Consider the following 26,668-nt stretch of genomic DNA (forward strand, 5'->3'; position numbering starts at 1 on the left):
TGAGCTGGTACTGCAAACAGCTGAAAGCAAGGGGAAACTACAGCCGTAATTTTTCCTGAGGGCATGCAGCTTTACTGTAAGCTTAAATGATGATGGCATCCTCTTGGGTAAAACATTCCGGAGGTAAAATAGTCCCCCATTCGGATCTCCAGGCAGGGACTACTCAGGACATCGTTATCAGGAGAAATAAAACTGGCGTTCTACGGATTGGAGCGTGGAATGTCAGATCCCTTAATCGGGTAGGTTGGTTAGAAAGTTTAAAAAGGGAAATGGATAAATAAAAGTTAGATATAGTGGCAATTAGTGAAGTTCGGTGGCAGGAGGAACAAGACTTCTGGCACATGAATACAGGGTTATAAACACAAAGTCAAATAGTGGTAATGCAGGAGTATGTTTAGTAATGAATAAAAAAATTGAGCGCAGGTAAACTACTACAAACAGTATAGTGAACGCATTACTGCAGCCAAGACAGACATGAAGCCCACGCCTACCACAGTACTACAAATTTATATGCCAACTAGCTGCGCAGATGATGAAGAGATTTTATGAAATGTATGATGAGATAAAAGAAATTATTCAGATAGTTAAGGGAGACGAAAATTTAAGTCATTAGATAGTAGGAAAAGTAAGAGAAAGAAAAGTTGTAGGCAAATATTGAATGGGGATAAGGAATGTAAGAAGAAGACATCTGGTAGAATTTTCACAGAGCATAACTTAATCATAGCTAACACTTGGTTTAAAAATCATGAAAGAAGGTTGTAAATGTGGTAGAGGCCTGGAGACACTGGAAGGTTTCAGATAGGTTATATAACGGTACGGCATAGATTTATCAACCAGGTTTTAAATTGTAAGACATTTCCAAGGGCAGATGTGGACTCTGACCACAATCTAAACGTTATGAACTGTAGATTACAACTGAAGAAACTGCGAAAAGGTGGGAATTTAAGGAGATGGGATCTGGATAAACTGGAAAAACCGCACACTGTACAGAGTTTCAGAGAGAGCATTAGGGAACAATTGACAAGAATGGGGGAAAGAAATACAAGAGAAGAAGAATGGGTAGCTTTGAAAGATGAAATAGTGAAGGCAGCAGAGGATCAAGTAGGTAAACAGACGAGGGCCAGTAGAAACCCATGGGTAACAGAAGAGATACTGAATTTCATTGATGAAAGGAGAAAATATAAAAATGCAGTACACAAAGTAGGCAAAAAGGAATACAAACGTCTGAAAAATGAGATCGACAGGAAGTGCAAAATGGCTAAACAGGGATGGCTAGAGGACAAATGTAAGGATGTCGAGGCATATATCACTAGGGGTAAGATAGATACTGCCTACAAGAAAATTAAAGAGACCTTTGGAGAAAAGAGAACCACCTGTATGAAAACCAAGAGCTCAGATGGAGAACCAGTTCTACGCAAAGAAGGGAAAGCAGAGAGGTAGAAGAAGTATATAGAGAGTCTATACAAGGGCAATGTACTTCAGAGCAATATTATGGAAATGGAAGAGAATGTAGATGAAGATGAAATGGGAGATATGATACTGCGTGAAGAATTTGACAGAGCACTGAAAGGCCTAAGTCGAAAGAAGGCCCCAGGAGTAGACAACATTCCATTAGAGCTACTGATAGCCTCGGGTGAGCCAGCCCTGGTGAACATGATGTATGAGACAGACTTCAAGAAGATTCCAATCCCAAAGAAAGCAGGTGTTGACAGGTGTGAAAATGACTGAACTATCAGTTTAAAAGGTCACAGGGACAAAATACTAACACGGATTCTTTACTGACGAATGGAAAAACTGGTATAAGCCGACTTTGGGGACGATCAGTTTGGATACCACAGAAATGTTGGAACACGTGAGGCAGTACTGAACCTACAACTTATCTTAGAAGCTAGATTAGAGAAAGGCAAACCTATGTTTCTAGCATTTGTAGAAATAGAGAAGGCTTTTGACAATGTTGACTGGAATACTCTCTTTCAAATTCTGAAGGTGGCAGGGATCAAATACAGGGAGCGAAAGGCTATTTACAATTTGTACAGAAACCAGATGGCAGTTATAAGAGATGAGGGGCATAGAAGGGAAGCAGTGGTTGGGAAGGGAGTGAGACAGGGTTGTAGCCTATCCCTGATGTTATTCAATCTGTATATTGAGCAAGCTGTAAAAGGAACAAAAGAAAAATTTGGAGTAGGAATTAAAATCCATGGAGAAGAAATAAAAACTTTGAGGTTTGCCGATGACATTGCAATTCTGTCAGAGACAGCAAAAGATTTGGAAGAGCAGTTGAACAGAACGGACAGTGTCTTGAAAGGTGGCTATAAGATGAACACCAACAAAATCAAAACAAGGATAATGGAATGTAGTCAAATTAAATCAGGTGATGCTGAGGGAATTAGATTAGGAAATGAGACACTTAAAGTAGTAGATGACTTTTGCTATTTGGGAGCAAAATAACTGATGATGGTCAAAGTAGAGAGGATATAAAATATAGACTGGCAATGGAAAGGAAAGTGTTTCTGAAGAAGAGAAATTTGTTAACATCAAGTATAGAGTTAAGTGTCAGGAAGTCTTTTCTGAAAGTATTTGGATGGAGTGTAGGCGTGAATGGATGTGAACATGGACGATAAACAGATTGGACAAGAAGGGATTGGGTTGGGTTGTTTGGGGGAAGAGACCAAACAGCGAGGTCATTGGTCTCATCGGATTAGGGAAGGATGAGGAAGGAAGTCGGCCATGCCCTTACAAATCAACCATCCCGGCATTTGCCTGAAGCGATTTAGGGAAATCACGGAAAACGTAAATCAGGATGGTCAGACGCGGGAATGAACCGTCGTCCTCCCGAATGCGAGTCCAGTGTGCTAGCCACTGCGTCACCTCACTCGGTAGGACAAGAAGGGAACAGAAGCTTTTGAAATGTGGTGCTACAGAAGAATGCGGAAGATTAGATGTGTAGATTACATAACAAATGAGGAGGTACTGCATAAAATTGGGGAGAAGAGAAATTTGTGGCACAATTTGACTAGAAGAAGGGATCGGCTGGTAGGACATGTTCTGATGCATCAAGGGATCACCAATTTAGTATTGGAGGGAATGTGGAGGGTAAAAATCATAGAGGGAGACCAAGAGACGAATCACTAAGCAGATTCAGAAGGATGTAGGTTGCAGTAGGTACTGGGAGATGAAGAAGCTTGCACAGGATAGAGTAGCGTGGAGAACTGCATCAAACCAGTCTCTGGACTGAAGACCAGAGCACACACACACACACACACACTTTTTCCCTTTCTTCACTAATATTCCGTTTCAATTTGACATCATTCTGACCAGTGGTGTTATTTCTACAACAGTTTGAAAGCTTAACTTTAACTATAATCACCCTGTATATACTTACCAAACAGCAAAATATGGCATCAAAGTCTTCTTATTAGCTGATATCACTCTTTTTCTATACTAGCAACAAAGAAGTCTACTGTGGAAAGCAATCTCCAGGTCCATATGCGGTTTCCAATGTGCCTACAGAAACTATCAAGAGATTGGTGACTCACATAAAGGATACCAAAAGAAATGAGTCCATTGACAAATTGTGCGCAAGCTAGGATTTGCTGCTTTCACCATTAGAAAAGTAAGTGACATGCACATGGACACTGAGAAAAAACAAAGAAAAAGGTTCACCAAGAATTTCTACATTTTTTTAGTCTAGAGGAGTATCATTGCTCTTTGGGTGCCAAAAGGATATCGGTTTGGTCTCCTTTGTTCCAAAGAAAAACAAAGCAGCGTCATTGCTCTCCACCATGCTTGATGATGGTGCAGTAGATGAAGTTATTGGGAAGCCAGATACTGTAATGGGACATAATGGAACAAAAGCTGGGGTCAATACTGTGGACCGGATAGGCGGGGCTTATTCTGTCACTCACATTATGAGGAGATGGTCACGTGTGGTGCTCTATCCTGTGATGGATATGGTTGGATTAAACTCGAAAATGTGTTGCCTCCCAGTAAACATCAGTGCCTTCCTACAGAGATACAGAGGACCACCAAAGTGTGGACGGAGCGTGACATGTGGACAAGCAACGAATGTACTGAGAACAATAAAATGTGATTTGTGTCAGCATTTTGTATGCAAGCAGCATGTTAACATCACTCGGATGTATGTAAAGTGTTAACACAAAGAGTCTGAGGCAGGTGAGCAAATGTATTGCAGCTGATGAAAGGACTTAAATTGTCTGGACTTTGGTTATTACAATAAAGTTAGAAATTGTGAATCTTAACAGAAGAACATCTTTAATTTAAATAACAAAACAAAAATGCATTGTCTCATAAAATTAGGAGGCTTTTATGTATTACGTATTCTTAAGCACAATTCTGCTAGAGGTATGCCTTCTATACCAAAGATAGTTAACCACAAAACTTGACATAATAGTAAAATATTACTGAACGAGGTATTCCTTAAGTATGGCTCCACTGACGTAAATGCAATGTGATAGACTAATATGAAGTACAATGTAAGTCAAGCACCAGCTAACGTATCGGATTCTGGCCTGAGATCCTGGAGTTGGTGGTCATGTGTGCATGAGGTGTGTTTGCTCGTTTGTATGAATGGTGTGTGTCTCTCTTCTGCTGATGAATGCTGTGGCTGAAATCTTGATGTACGTGTCTTTTAAATGTGCCTGTCTGTAACTTAACTTGTCTTCTTTACAGTAAGCAGCAATGCGTCTTTTCCTACACCATTGATATTCCTACCTGGAGTTTCCATTGTTTGAACCAAAGTTAAGTGACTTTAAATCTTTGTGAAGGTTATTCTTATTACTAGTGTTGATACCATGAACTAGGCTGTTAATTTGAAGAAAAAAAAGGATATATTCTTGATGACAAATTTTAATTAAGGAATAAACATATCAGGGAAGTCCCCAGTTCCTTAGACAGTCCTCTGCTGGATGTTCTTGAGTTCACAGCACAAATAATTCATACTGAACATTTTTTAGCTCAAAAAACTTTAGCTTGGTTTGATGAGTTACCGCCAGAACATAACCCGCATGACATTATGGAATGAAAGTAAGTATAGTAAACAAGCTTTTTCAATTTTATATCACCTATGTCTGACATCATTTGCATAGCAAATAGAGATTTGTTTAGGCACTTCAGAAGTTCTGTGGCATGCTCCTTCCACTTAAATTTTTTATCAAGCTGTAATCCCAAGATTTTAACACTGTCAACTTCCTCTATCTGTGCTTGTCATCATACTTTCGGCATATAATTGCAGGAAACCTTTTACAAGTTCTGAACTCCACACAGTAATTTTTTTCAATGGTTAAGAACAGAGAATTGGCTGGACACCATTTATTAATGACTATGACAATTTCATTAGCCAACCTATCCAAGGCTATACTTGATTTAGTATCTATTGCAATGTTTGTATCATCTGGAAACAAAACAACCTTGGCACCTGGTAATGTTACTGATGAAAGGTCATTGATACATGTAAGAGATACTCAGGGCCCTATGATGGACTCTCAGCAGACACCACATGTTATTGGTCCCCAGTTGGATGATGCCTCATAGCCTAATACATGTCTCTTTCCTATTGAAGGCCTTCGTTTTCTGTCAGAGATATAGGAATTGAATCATTTTGCAGCATTTCCTGTTACATGATCATAATTCTAATTTACTTCCATGGATATTGTGAGTTAGACAGTCAAACACCTTTGACAGGTCACAAAATGTACCAGCAGCCTGTAAATTACTGTGTAATGAATTAAGCATATTCTCACTGTATATGCAGACAGCCTTCTCAATATCGGAACTCTTTAGAAATCTGAATTGTGACTTGGATAATATTTTCTTTGTGGTTCAATGGTGAATAACACAACTGTATATTACGTTTTCTAAAATTTCTGAGAATGCAGGCACGAGAGAAACTGAACAGATGTTTCATGGTTTTTCTTTATCTTGTTTCTTATGCAAAGGCTTAACTTCAGCATATTTCAACCATTTTCAAAATGTTCCACTGGTAAGAGACTGGTTACATAAATAACTTAAAATGTTACTAATCTCAGAGGCACACTGTTTAATCAACTTTGCTGATATATTATCATAGAATTTTTTTTGATTTTAACAATTTTATGGTGGACATTACTTCTACTAGTGTTATGAGGGTCACACGCATATCATTGTAGTTATTTGTAGTGACTGGTCTGAGATACTGCATGGCAGCATCTACTGAACTTGACAAACCAGCTTTTCAACAACGGTTATGAAGTGCTTACTGAAAAGTTCAGCGACACTGCACACATCTGTTACACATGTATCATTTATTCTTAATGCTATGTGCTCCTCTTCATCTTTGGTTCTAACAGTCCCTTCCTTCACTATAACCCATATTGTCTTTATTTTGTTATCTGAGTTGTGCTCTTCGAGAAGGGCTATATCTAAGCACAAACATCATGTTTAACTCAACACAAACTCTAAGATGTCTGTCAACTCATATGGTCAGCACAAATGCCAGAACCATGTCGGATATGATGGGATGACATCTGGTCAGGTATGTGTTACTAGCAAAAACCACTGACCTTCTGTGAATGCATTGTAGCTACAAGAGGATCTGTTTACAACACAATACAGTTGATGTCTCTTATGCTTGCACACTGAATAGAATCTACATGTGTAACTAAAACTTCATTCATGTCAAAGCATTTCCTCAGGATTTCCATCTATCATATTCCACCAGAGTACAGGTACACACTTAACTGAAAATGCATAGTTACAGATCTCAAGACTTTTCTGTTACCCTCAAATTATCCTCAACCCCTGTTGCATATTCAAAATAAATAATTATATGTTCATAAATGTTTAGCAGTCTTATGGCTGAAAAATTATTGACCCATATTACTCTTCCCAATGTTCTTCAAAGTATTTAAGAGATTACGGAAGCAACAAATTACACAGTACTTAAAAGACCATGAGCTACTGAGAAGAAATCAACAGCCAGTTTAGTTTCAAGTTCCATGAATCATTTTGCATGATAATCGTAATGATGTGGAACGAATCATTTTGCATTCACATTGGAAATTAATTTCTAAATATTGTTACATGCTGAACTTTTGTTATTTCTAATACACAGGCGAGAGTTAGTAATTCCTACCCACCACTGTTTATACATTACTATAACAGAAATTCTTCTGTGGATTAAAGAGTTGCCAAGGAGAAACTTTTTCAGCTTGTTTTCAAATTTCACTTTGCTGTCTGTCAGACCCCAGTGACCAAACATTTTTGCTGCATTTTTGTGCTAATAAAACCTTAATGTGCAGTAATGAATTCTTCCTTCTGATTGTAATGACATACATTATTGTTTCTTCTGAACTGTAGCTGATTATTTACAACAAACTTCATGAGAGAATAAATATACTATGGAGCATTAGTCCTAATGCCCAACTTCTTCAACAGATGTCTACAGGATGATTGTGGTTCAGCACCACATATTATTCATACAGCAAGTTTTTTAGCTGTAAGGACTTTCTCTCTTGAAGATGAGTTACCCCAGAACTTTACTCCATACAACATTAGTGACTGAAATATGCACAATATGTCAAATTACTGATTTAAAAGTCATGAAACCCCATCTACCACCTTCTACAGTTAGAAGAGACAAATAGGGTTAGAATTTGGCTTTTGGGCAAAATGACATATCGTCAATTAAACTGCCTGTTCCACACAATGCAAACCAAGTATCGTGGCGTATCCTCACTGATAAGCAATGGCACACGTTCAAATCAAAGTAAAGGCAAAAAAACTACACATGAATCAGCTAATCTAAAAAGTATTGTTCTAACCCTAAAATTAACTTGGTTTTTTCCCAAATAACTCGTTCTATTCCGTAACTAATATCTACATCCGATGTATCGTGCATGGAACACATCCGCCTCCGTAGCTGCGCGGCTGAGGTGGATATAAATCCAAAAATGTTTTACACTCATAATTAAATATCGCACTTGCATTTCTTTGCTGCACACGTTTTCTGCAACACGTGGTCAAAAAAAGATAGACTACTGCAGTAAAAATAAAGTGCTGCACCTCTACGTCACTGGCTCGTAATAGTATCTTATTTCGTGTTAGTAAAAACTGCACTGATATGAAAGATAAACGAGGTACTGCTGTCACACGAAACTTCATAATTGTGATGATGCCTCCTTCATTTAATTACGCACTCTTCGGTACACTCTTACCTGCTTTAGTTCCAAAATTACTTTTTCTGCTGCGGGCAGGCACTTAATTCTGAACTGCAGAGTAATCATGCAGATGTATGACTGGTAGCAGTAAAGTGACCACTAACGATAATGTGCATTTATCAACTAACGAGATAAAAAGAACAAGATATATGAATATGTTGTATATTGCAGGCCATCCACAACTTACAATAACTGGAAGGCAAAGCCGAATCTTCTTTTGAATGAAATGCCTACTGCCATCCTTGCTGAAAACATCAACACACGACTTATCGGTCCGCGCACAAAGTCTGCACAAAAATTGTAGCAGCTCTTTCACAGATTCACCCATCTTAAATAATTTACTATTTTCCTATGAACCGATCTAGGATACCACTAATTGATGACAACAAATACCACACTCACTACATCGCGCGTCAGCTGTATACAAACACGAATTGTTGATATTTTTGAACCGATACAGTCAAAGACATCAACATCATGTTATAGAGATATCGCAGGTAATACAAAGGATTAGAGACGGATGGCGTCCAGAGTTCAGGCTGGTTCAGGTACTATGGACCAAATTATAAGCCGACATTTTCTTACTCGAATGTTTCATCAGTTTGTGTTACGTAATAAATCAAGCTGTTCAAAATTTTATTCATAGATGTAATTTTCTCAGCAACTGAAATCAACCTATTTGTTCTTCGATAGCGTTCGTCACTGTTCATCATGACCTGTCTCTGACGATAGCGAAACACGGGAAGTGACGTACTTCACAGAAGTTACCTGATCGAATTGAAGAACACAACTTGCGTCTAGCGCCGGGGACGCCGAGGAATTGGCTTTGCTGATTGCCCACGTCGTGCCATGACGTCGTCTCCCACACCAGCCAGTCCAGTTTGTTGCTGCTTTCTGCAACGCGCTATTCTTTAAACGAGGCCATTCGTCGGTCGATACATTGTGTGGCTAACTCGTTGTAGTACTTCACTGTTGTGTGTTCTAGGCCTATGTTTATAATGGCAGATTCCAACACGTGTTTTGTGTGCGATAAAGCATTTCAGCTTCGAAAAACTTTATACCCGCACATCAGGAAAATGCATGATGTAGAGCCAGATATAGAAGGTAAGATTAAGTGCCCACAAGACTGCAGCTATTCCTTCAATACATTGGCTAGTTTGAGAGCACACGTGGGGAAAAAGCACATGGTTCGAACTGCGGATGAAAAGATTATATTCCAGTCAATGGACGGTAAGAAATACCGCATAATAATAAGTTTTTACTATTCAATAGTAGGAATGTTTCTGGTAAAACTATAGAATTTCGTTCTTTGTGCATTCAGTAATCTGGTGCAATGTTGTACTGCAAAGTTTCTTTTAGTTCACATGAAAGGGGTCTACAGAAGCGTCCGATCCCATGCGTCGGCTTTGACCCGTGACGTAAGGCTGTTGTTGTGTGTGACGTCATGACGGCGCGGAGTTTGGTTTGAGTGTGGCTGTCTCCAGTTCTGTTTTATCTTATTTTATTTACTTTTCTGATCTGTTCGTTCTATCTCGTGAGATTTTTTTTTAATTTAAAAACACTTATTACTTATTTTAATTATCTGTTTCCTCCAATTTCTGTTTTAGTTTATTATATTTTTAGTTTATTATATTTATCCAAGTGGTGGGAGAGTCTCCCATAAGTCCAACCCCTCGTCCAAGTCGTGGGAGATGGGCAACGGCACAAAGTAGGGGACTGCTTTTAGGGGCGATGTACAGTGGGGACTTCGTGTGCCCCAGGACCGCTACGGTAGCTGGGAAGGCCCTATGGGAACCCTGAAACGTGACGGCTAATGGGGCTCTGGTGAAGCTGCGATAGGCCTAGCAAGCCAGTAGTGGATAAATCAACTGCTTTTAAAAAGGGAACATGCCTCGGGTCACGGAACGGATTTAAAGGAAACCGACCAAGCAATGGAAAAGGATTACATGATGGTTTACGACTGGGCACCTTAAACGTAAGGACTCTAACTGGAAAGTTAGAAGAAATTGTAGAAATGATGGAAAGGAGGAAATTAGGCATCTTGGGACTTGCTGAGACTAGGTGGAGAGGAGTTGGTGAAAAACCACTAAGTAAAGGATGTAAACTGTACTGGATAGGGAATGAGAGGGGAAGAAATGGAGTGGCAATAGTGGTCAGAGAGGGTCTGCAGGAGGAGGTGGAAGGTATCAATGATCGAATGATAAAAGCCAGAGTACGAGTGAAAGGAAAAAGCATTGAAATCATCCAAGCATATGCCCCACAGGTGGGGTGTACAAAAAAGGAGAAGGAGGAATTCGAAGATGACATGCAAAAGCAGCTAAATGGAGGTAATCAGATTATAATAGGGGACCTCAATGCACATGTTGGCACAGACAGGAAAGGGTTCGAGGAGATAATGGGACCGGAGGGCTGGGGGAACCGAAATAGAGAAGGAAAATTGTTGCTGGAATTCTGCAAGAGGAATGGGCTGGCGATCGCAAATTCCTGGTACAAGAAGAGAAGTAGCCACAAAATAACTTGGTACAGTGGAGACTGGTCCCAAACTTCAGTAGTAGACTATGTACTAGTGGATAGGCAGATGATGAGCAGCCTCACAGATGTTAAGGTCATTCCATCTGAGGCCTTAGACAGTGACCACCGGCTGTTGGTAGCCACCCTGAGAGAGAAAAAAGATAGGAGGGCAACAGATATACAGGAGAAAAGGTTGAAGACATGGATGCTGAAAGAGGATGAACGGAGGACCCAGTACCAGACACTGATCAGGAAGAAGCTGCCAAAGGAAGATCAGAGAACAGTGGAAGAAGAATGGGGAGATTTTAAGGGGGCTCTAGTTGAGGCAGCTGAGACTGTGCGGAAGAACTAGCACAAAGAGGAGAAGTAAGGAAACCCCATGGTGGAACAACATATGTAAAGAGGCAGTACTTCGAAAGAACAAAGCCTTCAGAGAATGGTTCCAGACCCGAACAGAGGAAGCTAGGGTAAAATATAAGGAAAGCAAGAAAGCGGCACAGGCCATAGTAAGGGCGGAGAAGAAGAAGTGGATGGAAAAATGGACAAGAATGTTAGAAGAGGACAGCGAAGGGAACAAAAAAGTACTTTACACCATGGTAAGAAATAAGAGGAACGACAGAAGCGAGTGCCTGAGGATCATGGATAATAATGGAAGAGTTGTGGAGGAAATGCATGAGCTCAAAAAGATTTGGAAGGAGTACTTTGAAGATCTGTTGAATGCCGCCAAGCGGGTAACTAACAGCGATGGAGAGCCTAAGGCAGCAGACGATTATAATAGTGGGGAAATTGATGATCTAACTTGGAATGAAGTGGAAGAAGCCATAAAGAGGATGAAAGGGGGCAAGGCACCAGGTTGGGACGAAGTAACAGTGGATATGATACGAGCAGCAGGAGTAGTAGGAACCCAGTGGCTATACAGAGTGCTGAGGGTGGTGTGGAAGGAGAACAGAATTCCTGAGGATTGGAAGAAAGGAATTATAGTCCCGATCTTCAAGAAAGGGGATAAAAGGAGATGTGAGAACTACAGAGGAATCACCCTGCTATGCCACTGTGGAAAAATCTATGAAAAGATCCTGGAGAAGAGAATAAGAAGCAGTATTGAAAGTAGACTGCAAGAGGAGCAGTACGGTTTCAGACCGGAAGATCAACAACGGACCTCATATTTGCGGTAAGGCAACTGCAGGAAAGGCACTATGAGTACGGGAAGGACTTAATCATGGCCTTTTTAGATATTGAGAAGGCGTATGACAGTATCTGTAGGGACAAGCTCTGGGATGTGCTGAACACAAAAGGGATAGATGAAGAGATAACACGAAAAGTCAGAAAAATGTATGAGGGAAGTGAGAGTTGTGTGAAAGTGGGGAGGGAACGTACTGCATGGTTCAAGCTGGAAAATGGGCTGCGACAGGGAAGTGCACTTTCGCCCTTATTGTTTATTATTGTTATGGATGAAATCCTACAGCAAGTATCAGATGCAATTGGAGATCATAAAATGAAAGCAGTGCTTTTTGCCGATGACCTGATGTTATGGGGAAATTGCGAGAAGGAGGTGCAAGAGCAGTTAGATGTATGGGAGGCAACGGCAGCACAATGTGGAATGCATTTCTCTGCAAAGAAAAGTGAAATAATTGTCACAACAAGGAAGAAGAATAGGCCAAATGTGGATATAACTTGTGGAGGGGAAAAACTACAAGTGGTAGAGAACTTCAAGTACCTGGGAAGCATGATTGAAAGTAAGGGGGGAAACGCAATGGAAATAAATGAAAGGTGCAGAAAAGCAGGGCAGTTCTACAAATGCATTAGGGGGCTTACTTGGAGCAAGGAGGTGCCACAGAAATCCAAGGGAATTATATACCGAACCTACTTTGTCCCCATATTGACATACGGAAGTGAGACATGGGTAATGCACAAAAGCGACAAAAGTAGAATACAGGCTAGTGAAATGAAGTTCCAGAGGAGCAGGTTGAGTGTAACAAGACGAGACAGATTGCGAAATGTGTATGTGAGGGAAAGACTAAAGGAGGAACCAGTACAGGACAGGATAGAAAAATCAAGACTGCAGTGGTATGGACACATGAAGAGAATGGATGAGGGAAGAATTCCAAAGAGGATGTTTGATCTGCAACTGGAGGGGAAGAGGCCCAGAGGAAGACCAAGAGATAGATGGGTGAAGGGAATGAAGGAATGTGTGACGAGAAGAGGGGAGAACTCGACGAAGGTGGAAGAGGGGGAATGGTGGAAAGACAGAACACGATGGAGAGGCTTGCAGCCGGCCGGTGTGGCCGTGCGGTTAAAGGCGCTTCAGTCTGGAACCGCGTGACCGCTACGGTCGCAGGTTCGAATCCTGCCTCGGGCATGGATGTGTGTGATGTCCTTAGGTTAGTTAGGTTTAATTAGTTCTAAGTTTTAGGCGACTGATGACCTCAGCAGTTGAGTCGCATAGTGCTCAGAGCCATTTGAACCATTTGGAGAGGCTTGTGTTCCCGACAGACCCAGCCAGTGGCTGGAAACTGTCCAAGATGATGATGATTTATCTTTCTGATCTGTTCATTCTATCCCGTGAGATTTTTTTTTTAAAAAGACAAAAAACATTAATCAGCTACTGAAGCATCTTTATCTTCTATGGGTTGCAGGGGTTACGACCCCTGGGGAGGTGGGTGGGTATTCATGCCTGGCTGTCTTCACTTACACGTTGTAGCTACGCAAGGCGTCTAAATTTGTTTATATTTAGTTTGCCCCCCCCCCCCCCCACCCAAAACACCCCATTTCCCGCGCTTGTCCCGTTAGTGTCATTAGGCTTCTTGTGGAAAGTGTGTGTGTTTGTTTTTGTTTCCGCCATATTTGTGACGTCATGGGTCAAAGCAGACGGGCGGGATCGGACGCTTCCGTATTTCCCATGAAAGGATTATTTGTATTAACGGCCTAGTCTTAGAAGACATTAAAGTCACAATCATTGTAATCCACTATGGGTAATTAATAAACCTTATTTTTACTGTCCATTAATTGTGTAGAAACTTTTTATTTTTCCCCCCCTTTTTTTTCCATATCGCTCAATGCATGGAACCCAGATTGGCATCCAGTTTCATGTGTAACAGATTTCTCTTAGCAAAAGGAACAATTTAGATATACAAATTCTGAAGCTGTGGGAAGAAATTGCTGTCACTTGTTAACTCTCGCTCCAAGAAAGGTCAACACTGTGCCAGCAATGAGAAGGTGCCAGTTCAACGAACATCTAACAAACAGAACTTCAATCCAAAAAGTGCCTTTGGTAAACAAACCCTGGCTGAAAAGTCAAATGTTGCTTGTGCTTTGGTGCAACCTGACAGTGAAGTGTTGAGTTTACATGTTGGCTTTGATCACACATACTCTAAGAATGAAATTTACCTGTTCTACAGTTGTGTGTGCATGTTTTTGTATCATGGTTTATAGGCCTACTGGGGAAACTCGCCATGTAAAAAAAATAACGCCTCATACTCGGTACCTCAGGGTCATGTGGAAATCCGAATGTACTTAATAAAGAAAATGTCACTGTTTGTGTGTTTCTTTTGACCTATTTATCCTATTGCATATGGTTAACAAAATGTAACTGAAATATCTACTAAACTATAACATTAACTGGACTATGTACATAGTCATTTCAAATGGTTTTGCTATTTTTCACAGGTAAAGTATGAGTATTCACCATAATCCTACAGTACGAATGTTTTCCAGTTGACAACTGAATGAAGTCAAAAAGCAAAATTTGCTTGGAAAAGCTGAAAATTGTTTATTCAGTTCCAGTTATTATTTTTTATATTAAAACAGTCCCCGAGAATCTATTTTGCTGACTTTCTTGGTCTAATTTTGTATATTCAACATGTTGGTTATGACATTCTTGGTGATGGATGTTTTGTCATCAGGCATATGGCATCAGGTGTGTGGCTTTTAGTGACAATACTGCTGTCTGTGTTAACAGCTTTTCGGGTCCTTGAGCATGAAGTATATGCATCTAGAAGTCTTGTTTAAAAAGGGCAGCCAAAATTCTAATGTCTGTCTGAGGAATTTTCCTTTAATGGGATGTTTTTGCCCAATAATTCAGTTAATGTCTGGTAATTACATAACATGGTAAGTGCTGTGAGGCCAACACCAGCCATGGCTGCTGGCAAATTTGTGACATTTAAGGGATAATGTACAAAAGTGGGCTGTGCAAGAGGTTCAAACTAGTTTTCTTTGGTTAAAGCAATTAAAATCAAACTTGTAAAGCACGTTAAAAATCATATACTCCTCACGATAATTTAAATGTTTACATTGAAATGGTTCTGACATGTGCATAATATATGGAAATGTTATATTTTCTTGAAACCTTAAGAACCAAACCTGTCGGTTGAATCAACATATGAGTAAACCCATCACAATAGCACTATGTCATGCATCAATTAGCTGTAGCTACAGAATAAGTAAACATGTTCAGAAAACTTTTCACATAAATTTTATTATAAAGCTTGCAAAGGTTATAGAAAAGATGAACAACAAGATAAACTTGTGTAGGCATCATTGTAAATACATTTTTTACTTCAAGAAAGCTGAATAATCTCAAGATGCCTTAAATTGCATGACACATATCACCAATCAGGTATTTTCTGTTGGAGAAATAGTCTGGTTTTTCAGAATTTTTTCATTTGTTCTTGTGAAAAACCTTGTATCAAACAGCTGTTTTTCTACGATCAATTCATTATTACATGTATGTAGTTTTGTTGACCCAATGTCAGCCATCTTAAGGCTGTATGCAAACCACCAGATAAACATGTTTACAAAGTTGGTCTGCATTGTGCAGGTCCCAGCAGTTTTCTAGTAGATTCTGTGAATGTCTCCTTCAGTGCCATGTGGATGCCTCTGACATAAAAGTATTATGATAATTTTATTGAATGCTTTCTTGCTGTGTTGACCTATAGCCTCCTCTCCTATAATTAATCATAATGTTCGGACTCAAGGATACATGTATTGGATAACAGTATAATTCATATTAAACAGATAATTAACTTTATAGTTATATGAACAGCTGATGGTGCTCTCTAAAAATTATAAAATGGTTTGTATGAACTATTAGAGGAAACAACAGTTGAGTAAAAAAGCTATTTCTAGCTTTCTGTACTAGTAGTTCCTTCCACTGGGAAGATGAATACATTTGGGAAAACTGGGAATGAGGGGTGTGTCACTCAGACCACAAGTTGAGAGAAACCCACCTGTATTGAACACTGATGAAATTCATTCTGGAGTACCAATTGAAATTTTGGGATCCCCACTAGGCCAGTTTAAGGAAGAAACCAAGCAGTTCAGAAGTGGCACTGCTACACACGTTCTGTCTCCCTGATGACGTCATGAGCCTCAACCAATCAGCAGACCCAATTCCTTGGCGTCCCCTAGACGCAAGTAAGCACACCACTGCAGTGATCTCTAAAATAGTCTGTGAGTTGAAGGCGTTGTGAGTATTATCTTTGAAGAATATTTTGCCGGCAGAAGGATCTGTGTTCGTTACTTTTTTCCTCAAGATCGTAGATAGTGCACTGAACTGTAATAGTATCTCAGAAATAGATTTCGGCCTATTGTGATTTCTAAGAGATGAAAATCGGAACACAAAATTGTTGGAGAGAAATTAGGAAACGTAACATACATTCACTGGTGTGGCACATAAGTTGATCAGGTATAGTGATTACAGTTAGAATATAAATGTATATCATTTGTTTAATACTGTGACTTATGCATTCCAGCTGAAAATGAAGTGTTGTACTGATGAACCATATAAAATGCAGATTTGGTTTCATAGCCGTGTTGTATGCAACTGTTGTAATGGCTGTTGGAAGGCTTCTTCAAAGCTAATTCTCATTTAAATGCAGTTCTTCAATTTTATTTCAGTCACTGAAATATTTAACGATGGCACTTGTTAAAAGCAGAAGGACACATGCAGCAAAACTGGAGATACTATGAGAAATTTGCATGTACAAAGCGAGATACTGAAATAGCAGGCAATGAGTGTCTCAACTGTCATTAAGAAAATTTGTAAATCAAATCAGTGTCTGCTGAATTCACTCTCTATTATTAATCGTACTACCATTAGGGAGTAGATGTTTTGGGATGTAAGTATAAGATTTCAGTGTTAGAATGGACAATTTTTAATTCTTATCTGCACAGCTTAAAAAGAAAATCACCATTAATTGAAACCCTCAGCTGCTGACAGGTGTTGTTGATTTACCTCGATGGGGACAGCTGAAAATGTATTCCCTGATCAGGACTCAAACCCGGGATTTCCTACTTACATGGCAGATGCTCTATCCATCTTTATTTATTTTTTGTTGATCGTTGTGTTTGGTCGTTGCGGACGTCACATGACGTCCGGTCAAGTTCGTTTGTTGATCCTTCCACTCAGTTTTTTATTACAGAGACCAACCAGCTCTGTGACCGAACGTGCTGAGCTACCGCGCCGCCTTAATTTTTTTTTACTATAGTGTAACTAGGAAATGTGAATCAAATACCACCATTTGAAATTGATATGCATAAAGCTAGCACAAATTATAGAGAAAGAGAGTGGCCATATTTTGAAACATATTCGCTATCATACTGTTGAAAATTAAGTCCACTGAACGTATTATTGTGTTTATAATTGCTCCATGTCATAAACATTGTAGCAGAATTGCTCATGATTCCGCTTACGATTATTTGTGCGACGAGCCAACCCTATAGTCGCGCCCACCCTCTCTGCTCAGAAGAGGCCAAGATGACTGAATATACATGAAATGCCGGCGTGAGGCAAACACATTTATTACAATGATTGAGATGCGGACAGTCGAGCCTGATACAGTCTACTGCCAACTGGGTGCCCGCAGTTGACTTCAGCAGTCCACTTGAGGTTGAGCAGTGCGCGATCCAGAGGGTGTACACTCCACAAAACGTCATGTGGACGCGTAGCGGTGCGCGATCCAGAGGGTGAACAATCCATAAGACATCGCGTGGCCATGTAGCGGTGTACAATCCAGAGGGTGTACACTCCACAACACTTTGCATGGCCATGTGCAAAAATGTGTACACACATTTTTAGCTATCCTAATCGAGGTACATCAACAACATCTGTCGGCAGCTGAGGGTTTCAATTAATTATCATTTATTCTAGAGAAGCTGCATGGTCATCAATGGTATCTGTTCTTTCGAGAGCAGTTACTATTTTCATATGTAGGTAAAGGCTACCCAACCATTGACCTTCGTCTGTGCAAGTCCGCACAGGTTGCCCGAACTCTTACAGGAATCGTCACCTTAGTGTGCGCTAGTAATGAGTGGATGGGCAAATATCTATTAGGTACATTACATATGTAGATTGTGGACATTTGGGAATGTGGGTCTCACGGGAAGCGTGCAAGGCATAAGTTCCTGCAGTCGCACAGTTCATCTGTGTCCTCGGTGGCTCAGATGGATAGAGCATCTGCCATGTAAGCAGGAGATCCCGGGTTCGAGTCTCGGACTGGGCATACATTTTCAGCTGTCCCCATCGAGGTATATCAAACAACACCTGTCGGCAGCTGAGGGTTTCAATTAATTATCATTTATTCTAGAGAAGCTGCACGGTCATCAATGGAAGCTGTTCTTTCGAGAGCAGTTACTGTCTTCATATAAAAAGAAAATGCTGTAGGACAGATTGAATAAAAGTATTCTGTCAGGCTTGTTTGTGGGCCAGTACAGTGAGAAAGGTTTGTAAGTAGAAGCAGGCAGTACAGACCTTTTTAGGTTGTTAAAAAAAAAAAAAACCCACCCCAACAAATGTTCCGACAGTAATTAAGCTTCATTCCAGATAATTTAGTTCTGTTTTCTTGCCATTTGGCAATCATTGTCTCATCACTATTTACTACCTGAGGCTAAGGTAAGGTTATTTGCACAGCATCAGGTGCTGATGCTACACACATCTGCTTTGACATGTGATGTAACTGAGTTATTTGTGCTGTGATGTGGTGTGTGATGTCATGGTGAGGCTTGAGGTTTTTGAATCTGTTTGTGTTTGTAGATGGTGTGATGTAATATTTGGTGGCACTCTCTTGTGCTGAATATTTCTTAGTGAGTCGCTGTGAATTGTTTCAGTGAAGTGTTTCCAGTTGCTATTGGAAGACTTTCTGCTGGTTGGCTGATGACTTACTTTGATTGTGCATATTGTGGCTGACGGATTCATTTTTATGTTTGAAACTATGAGTGCTGTGTTTTTCTTATGGTCAGAGATTTAATATTTTTACTTCTTCTTCAGCTGTGAATAAGATATAGATATTTATGAGTAGGTCATTGCCTGTTGCAGTGGGTGGCGATATGATCACTATGATGAAGTTCCTTGCAGTTGCTTGGACTGATTGTGGATGGTTTTCTTTTGTTTGTGTATATTGAGATTGGTGATGCATACTTAAATTGGTGATGATGCAAGTTTTCATGAATTTTGGGTTTTTCCATGTTAGTGTTTGGAAATTGTGTTGGATTGTTATTGGCAGGTATCTAAGGTATTGATTGGTTAGAATATATTTCTGATATTAATCATGTGAGCTTGGTTTGATTTGTTGTAATGTTAACTTCGCTTTAGATAGAGTAATTGAAAGTGTGGATAATGGATTTCAGAATTTGAGTGCATTGTTTTTGGTACTGTGGGCTTCATTTTTTGCTGCTGTATAGATAAAATGAAATTTGTGTCATCGGTTTTGGAATTGTGTAAGAATTTACAGAGTCTAGGTCTTTACTTGAGCTATATGGGTGAAGTTAAATTTCTAAAACCATGTTTTAGTGTTTTATGTTGGTTCCTGGTATCAAGAGCACTGTTGGAGCTATGAAGGTCAAGTGAACATTGTGGTGTTGGGTTTTTGAGTTGTTTGAAGATATTTGAGAAGCCCCCATCTAACATATAGCAAGTATATGGTTATCTCAGCCACTTTAAAAGAAATTTTAAAACATACCTCATTAATAACTTCCTTCAACTGATTATCTTAGTGCAAGTATTTGAATCCTCCTTCAATTGGATGGCAAACAGTGTGTTGTCATTGAAAAATACTTGGTGAATCAAGTAAGTATTAAGTTCCTGATAAGACAGCCTGTAGCTACCCAATAGAACTGAAGTAGCTGCCGCTTTCTTTCTAATTCATTAGAATGCATTTCACTGGCATAAACAGAACTAGTATTAAGCAGGATTGTAATAGTTTATTATTGTTAGTATAGTGTATGGCTTAAGCTATGTTTGGTTGTCTTTTGTTAATGTGTATCTTTGCTTGTTCCATAGCCTCGTATGTTCACCTTCTTGATGGGATGTACAGAACACAATGAGTAAGTGGTTGAAATCTCTATTCTTTTGAAATTGTGATGGTTATTTATGTCAAGCCTCATTAGTATATGATAATATTGTGAAGGCGCTGTTAGAATGCTTAATGCCTTGAAGATGCACCTACAAAATGACTGTCGGTAAACACTAGCATCACTATTTCCACCTGCTAAGTAACCATGTGAATGCAATACCTGATCAGACTGGGCGCTAAAGACTACACTGTTGAGCGCCCATAACACCATATCCATCCATCCATCCTGATCAGATTAACTGATTATTTGCTTCAGCGTTTGACAACTAAATATGTGCTCAAATGCAGAAGTTTTTACCCCTAGGCACTTCATTTGAGATTTATTTGCATGACATTGTCGACAGAGTGTTGTACACTACATACAAAATTCATGCTACTACTCAGTACGTATTTAATTATTTTGTAATTTGACATGTAGTGATGTTATTCTACTTACGTTTGTTCTTTCCATTACTGCCATGTTCAGTAAAAAATATTCAATAATACATTCATTGTACCTTTGATTTATTTTCAGAGCCACATCACAACTCCAGTACCACCTCAGAATGACTACAGGATTGCACAACCAAAGTTCTCTACCACCACCCCCAATATTTTGTCGGATGGTTACTAAAGACAGCCACAGCCAATACCCAAGATCATTATTTTATATTTTATACCATCTGTGCCAAATTAATGTGTCTGATAATATATTAACATTATGACACTGTCTATAGTACAGGGTTGCCACTGGATCTGGATATCGGGGAATTTCAAAAGCATCAAGGAAATTGGAAAAAATGGAAAAATCTCATTTTTGTATCAGTAGATGAAATGGTTTGTTTACTGAGGTGTCACGCATAATTACTGGCTGGATGCAGCTGAGTATGTGCGCCACTTCCCTAGTCCCTCATTACTACTGCTTCTCTCCTTTCTACCACTCACCTCAGCTTGCAGTCAGTGCTGCCACCACTTTTTGCCACTAGCCCAGCAGCTGCCGACGAGAGGCAGGCAGGTATGAAGAGTGGTTTGTTTGGATCTGATTCTCAGAGACTGTAGACACAGTGGCCAAAGATGGCAGTCGTGTGCATGAGTTGTTGTTGAGTGATTGTGTGAGTGCTCTTATTTTCTGACAAAAGCTATGGCTGAAAATTTGTTACCGATTCTGAGGGTATTTGAACAAGTTATGTTGCGTGGATTGCTCACTGTGGTCTCATTTCATCAACATGCTGTCTGTGGCTTGCGAATAGCCGGCGAAACGAGTGGCCTCCCACGACAGGCCAAACTCTCAGGCTGTTTCTGTGGGTAACTGTAATGTATCGGGTCTGCTGATCTGAAGCCATTTGGTTCCCACTAATGTGTAGGCCCTGCCCATTGTATCTAGTCTTACCGATCTGGATGCAGGCCAGGTCTGATTGTGTGTGGCGTAATGTAGCGGATTTTCATAGTTTATCCATGGACCCAGGATGGTAGTGCTCCTTGGAAAGCCAGGAACTGCAACTGTCTCACTTCAAGTATGCTGTACAGTGTGCTGTTTTATAGACATTTTATTTGTTCTAGTACATTTTGGCACTTAAAAAGTGGTTTATATGTTACAAAGAAGAAGAAAATTTTAAATCGCTGGCGGTTTTTACACTATGTATTCATATATCTCTTGAAGGAAAAGCTACAAAATACCTGTATAGCAACAGATATAACACAGTGGATAACAACTGACAGCAACAAACATAGTAGAACCAACATTTTATTGGTGGTCACCACAGTGTTGGTTTACACAATTCTTCCCCACCTTATACAGGGTGTATCAAAAAGGATGGCGCAAACATATACAGCTGAAAGTACACAATAGTAGAAGAAGCAAGCACAAATGTCCCAGTAAACCACAGGTGTGCAAACAAGCCGCTTGCAAGACAATTACGACTGTATGGTTCCTTGCCGCCACCGACGAAATTGTTTGTAACATAGTCCGGTTTCCCCCTTGTGCACTTGAGGCCATCCTCTGTTCGCTGTTCATAAGATGGAACATTGCTGAGAGGTGGAGTTGGAATCACACCATACATGCAGAACATACAAGACGGATACAGTACACAGTCTCAAAGGGTATCAGTTGGAATCAAACCATACATGCAGAACGTACAGGATGGATACAGTACACAGTCTCAAAGGGTATCAGTCATATCTGAGGAGAGCCACATTTGCTGTGTTGCGGTTACAATGGAACTGTAGAGTAATAAAGAGTAAGCAGATATGCATTTCATGTACGGTAGGGCTAATGGCAGTATACGGGAGGCGGCACGCTTGTACCAAGAAACATATCCTGATCGAAGACACCCCGAAAATCTTACATTAACAAGGGGCCATCAGCACCTGAGCGATGGGGGGTTTTGCACATGGCAGAGCAGGAGGTAGGCCTGCTCACATTGCGCCTGAGGTTGAGGATATGGTATTTGAAGCAGTACAACACTCTCCAAGAACCTCAATGAGAAGAACTGCCACACAAGTGCCAGTACTAAGCCACAGTAGTGTATGGAGAATTTTACATCGCAATTTACTATACCCTTACTACCTCCAACGAATTCAATGACTCAGTGATGTTCCTAGAGTGATGTTTTGTCAGTGGCTGCAACAGCAGGCTGTAGTCGACCCTCGCTTCGCATGTAAAATTTTATTTACAGACGAATACGGATTCACACGCAATGTTGTGTTTAACTATCATAATACACGTTTTTGGTGTGAAATAAACCCACATGCTGTTCATGAGTCACCATATCAGCAACGTTTCTCACTGTATCTGTGTGTGGTTAGAGCTACTAGGCGATCAACTCATTGGACCACACATTCTCCCACCACAGCTTAATGGACGGAGGTACCTTAGCTTCCAGGATTTCTTGAGGATGTTCCCCTTCAGCAACGTCAGGGTATGTGGTACATGCATGATGGAGCTCTGACACATTTTGCTCCAGGTGTGAGATGGCATCTAACGTGCAGATACAGTCAAAGATGGATAGGTCGAGGCGGACCTGTACCTTTGCCTCCAAGATCACCTGATCTAAATCCTTTGAATTTTTGTGGCTGGGCTCACCTGAAAAGCAAAGTGTACAGCACACCTGTTAACATGGTTGAAGAACTGGAGCAGAGAGTTGTATATGCTTGGCAAGAACTCTGAAATGATCCAGAGATTTTCGAAAGGATTCGAAATTCACTGCAGAGTCGAGCACAATATCGCAATGCACTTCGAACACCTCCTTTAACAGGTACCCCATAAATGAAATGTTATCTAATTCGAATGTGCAACCTAATAGTAAAGTCTAAATTTCAAATTAATGTGTACTAACTAGGATGATGTTTACACTGTCAGTGGCGGCTCGAAACCATAGAGTCGTGATTATCTTGCAAGTGGCTCATTTGCAGACCCGTGTTTGCTGGGACATTTGTGCTTCTACTATCGAGTACCTTCAGTCGTGTAAGTTTGCGCATCCTTTTTAATACACCTTGTATTCCTCTTTCAAGAGGCCTACTTTATTCTGAGGTTATTTCTCAAATCAGTGAAGGTATTTTAAACATATTTGTGTGTGCAGGTTTAAAATCAGTTGCAGGAAGAAAGAAGATGCGGCTGACTGTTGGAATTGTGTGAACAATATATTTCGTGTGTGACGGAGCAAAGTGCACTGTGTAAAATAGACCTCTTTGGCATTGCCTAACACTCTTTGTGTGCGCTGATTATTGTATTGTGATCGCTGTAATCTTGTTTGTTCTTGAATGTGCAAATATAGTTATTAGTAAGATGTTCCTTTTCTCCTTAATACTTATTCAGCTGTGCAAACCCCAATAGGTTATGGGCCCAGCGTGCATTTGGAATAAGTATATCAACAAAATAGGAAGGAGAAAGTATTGGAAAAGTTCCAATTTACGTGAAGTGCGAGTGATCCTTACAAGACGATCGCAATTTTTTTCCGCATTATTTTTCGGTGTTCTTTACGGCAATAAAAAGCAAGTTACCGTTAAGAATGAGTGCGGCACAAATTCCACAGATTGAAAGACTTATAGGTCGCGAAAACTATGCAACCTGGAAGTTCGCAGTAGAAGCGTATTTACGTTTAGACGACCTATGGGACGTGGTAGATGGGACAATGAAATCCACAGATCAGAATTATTCAAGTAAGGATAGGAAAGCAAAATCAAAATTGATATTGCTGATTGATTCGGTGAATTATGTTCACGTTGAAAAAGCTGCTACAGCGAAAGAAGTCTGGGACAATTTACGAAGTGCATTCGAGGATGGTGGTCTTACGAGAAAAGTAGGATTATTACGTGAGTTAATTACCACTCGTCTGGACAAATGTAAGAGTGTAGACGAGTACGTTAACAAAATATTAACCACGTCGAACCGACTGAGAAACATCGGATTAGAGATCGCTGAAGAATGGATAGGAACATTGCTTTTGGCAGGACTGCCCGAAAGGTATGCACCTATGATTATGGGACTTGAAAGCTCAGGTATACCAATCACAGGCGATAGTGTTAAGGTGAAAATCCTGCAGGACGTAAAGAGTGCTCCAAGCTGTTGTACATTGGAGAAGGAAGGTGCGTCTGCTCTCTACTCAAAAAAACAAAAAGAAGAAACCGGTGAGGTGCTATAAATGTCAGAAGATGGGACATATTGCGTCTCAGTGCAAAGAAAAAGTAAGCCCAGGATCAGACACTCAGCGAAGGAGGTATGTTACTGATAGCCCAGAGAGAAGGACCAATAACAAAGGTAAAGCACTCTCATGTTTTTATCCTTTTGGTGGGATGAGCAACCGTGATACGGAATGGATTTTAGACTCAGGTGCATCTGTGCATATTGTTAAAGATAAATCACTTCTTTATGACATCAAAGATAAGACTCATATGGGAATATCTACTGTTGATGGCAACAAACTCCAGTGTCACCTGGCTGGGAAACTAGATCTACATGTAAGTGTAAATGGTGAATCAGATATGGTTACAGCACACAATGTTCATTATGTGAAAAATGTGGCAACTAACCTGCTGTCTGTAGGGGAAATTGTCAAGAAAGGAAATACAGTCACCTTTGACATGCTGGGTGCAAGAGTAATCAGTGAAAGTGGTGAAGTTATAGCTACAGCAAGTAACGAAAGGGGTATTTTTAAGTTGGATATCATTGACAGTAAACATAAAAATGTTAGTGATTCAGTATATTCAGCAGAAGGTTTTTTATGGCACCGAAGGCTTGGACATCTAAATAGAAAGAGTATGTCTATAATAAAGGATATGGTAAAGGGAATACAGAATTTTAGTGTGTCCAAGGATCCTTGTGAGACATGTATAAAGGGAAAACAAGCAAGGTTACCCTTCAAGACTAGTAAGAGTAAATCCACAGAAGTCTTACAGTTAATCCACACAGATGTATGTGGTCCGATGGAGTGTGAATCCATAGGTGGGAATAATTATTTTCTTACGTTTATTGATGATTACTCACGATATACTCATGTTTATTTTCTTAGTTCTAAAGACCAAGTGAGTGATATCTTTGAGGAATATTGCAATATGGTTGAAAGATGGACAGGAAAGAAGATCAAGATCATCAGGTCTGATAATGGGAGAGAATATATTAACCAGAAATTGAAGAAACTTCTGGCAGGAAAGGGAATCAGGCATCAAACTACCATAAGGTACAGCCCATCTCAAAATGGGGTTGCTGAGAGGGCTAATAGGACCATTGTTGAGAAAGCAAGGAGCATGATGACTGACGCTGAATTATCCAAAGATTTTTGGGCAGAGGCAGTGTCAACAGCTGTATATTTAAACAATAGATCACCTACAAAAGCATTAAAGAGTAGAACCCCTTATGAAATATGGGTAGGAAAGAAACCTGATCTAAGCAATATAAGGGTTTTTGGGTGTGATGCAATGGCACATATTCCAAAACAGCTAAGAGGAAAGTGGGATCCGAAAGCTAAAAAGTATATTTTTGTAGGCTATTGTGAAAATTCAAAGGGCTACCGATTAATGGATCCATTGACTAAAAAGATTGTCACAAGTAGAGATGTAATATTCTTTGAAAATAGAAAGGACTCAGAAGAGAGCAAAACCACTAAGTCAACTGCACCTAGTTCAGAAGGTGAAACCTTGTGTGAGGAAATAGGAAGTGAAGAAGAGGAAGACGACAGCCAAGGACAAATGGAAGCAATTTATGATGACAATGAGTTAGAAGATGAAAAACATGAAGAAACCAATGTAAGGCGTTCTTCTCGTGTACCAGAACCGAAGGAATATCCGGATTTTGAGATGTATACAGCACAGTCTTTTAATGATGAGCCAAGAACAGCAGAAGAAGCAATGAGTGGCCCAAACTCTCAAGAATGGAAAGAAGCGATGAAGAGAGAATTAGAATCTTTATATCAAAACGAAACCTTTGAATGGGTAGATATGCCAGGAGATAAGAAACCACTGCAGGCAAGATGGGTATTCAATTTTAAGAACCCTGAAAGCTCATCACCAAAATACAAAGCAAGACTTGTGGTAAAAGGATATTCACAAAAACAAGGGGTAGATTAAGAAGAAACTTTTTCACCTGTAGTCAAGTAAGCATCATTGAGATATCTTTTAGCCTTGGCA

General features: G+C 40.0%; 1 protein-coding gene across 3 annotated transcripts in view; it reads right to left on the bottom strand.

Annotated features, from left to right (window-relative positions):
- Positions 1-8,925, bottom strand: part of LOC126236011 (uncharacterized) — an 85,813-nt gene extending 76,888 nt beyond the window's left edge. For 2 of the 3 annotated variants that reach the window (XM_049945020.1, XM_049945019.1), the window contains exon 1: positions 8,401-8,740. In XM_049945020.1, coding sequence (XP_049800977.1) covers positions 8,401-8,541 — 141 coding nt within the window. In that variant the 5' untranslated portion in view covers positions 8,542-8,740. Of the gene's footprint in view, positions 1-8,400; positions 8,741-8,798 lie in introns of those variants that run through there. The other variant, XM_049945021.1, reaches the window with a different exon arrangement.
- Positions 8,926-26,668: the final 17,743 nt, after the last annotated feature.

This window comes from Schistocerca nitens, chromosome 2 (assembly GCF_023898315.1).
Source record: "Schistocerca nitens isolate TAMUIC-IGC-003100 chromosome 2, iqSchNite1.1, whole genome shotgun sequence".
NCBI lineage: Eukaryota > Metazoa > Arthropoda > Insecta > Orthoptera > Acrididae > Schistocerca > Schistocerca nitens.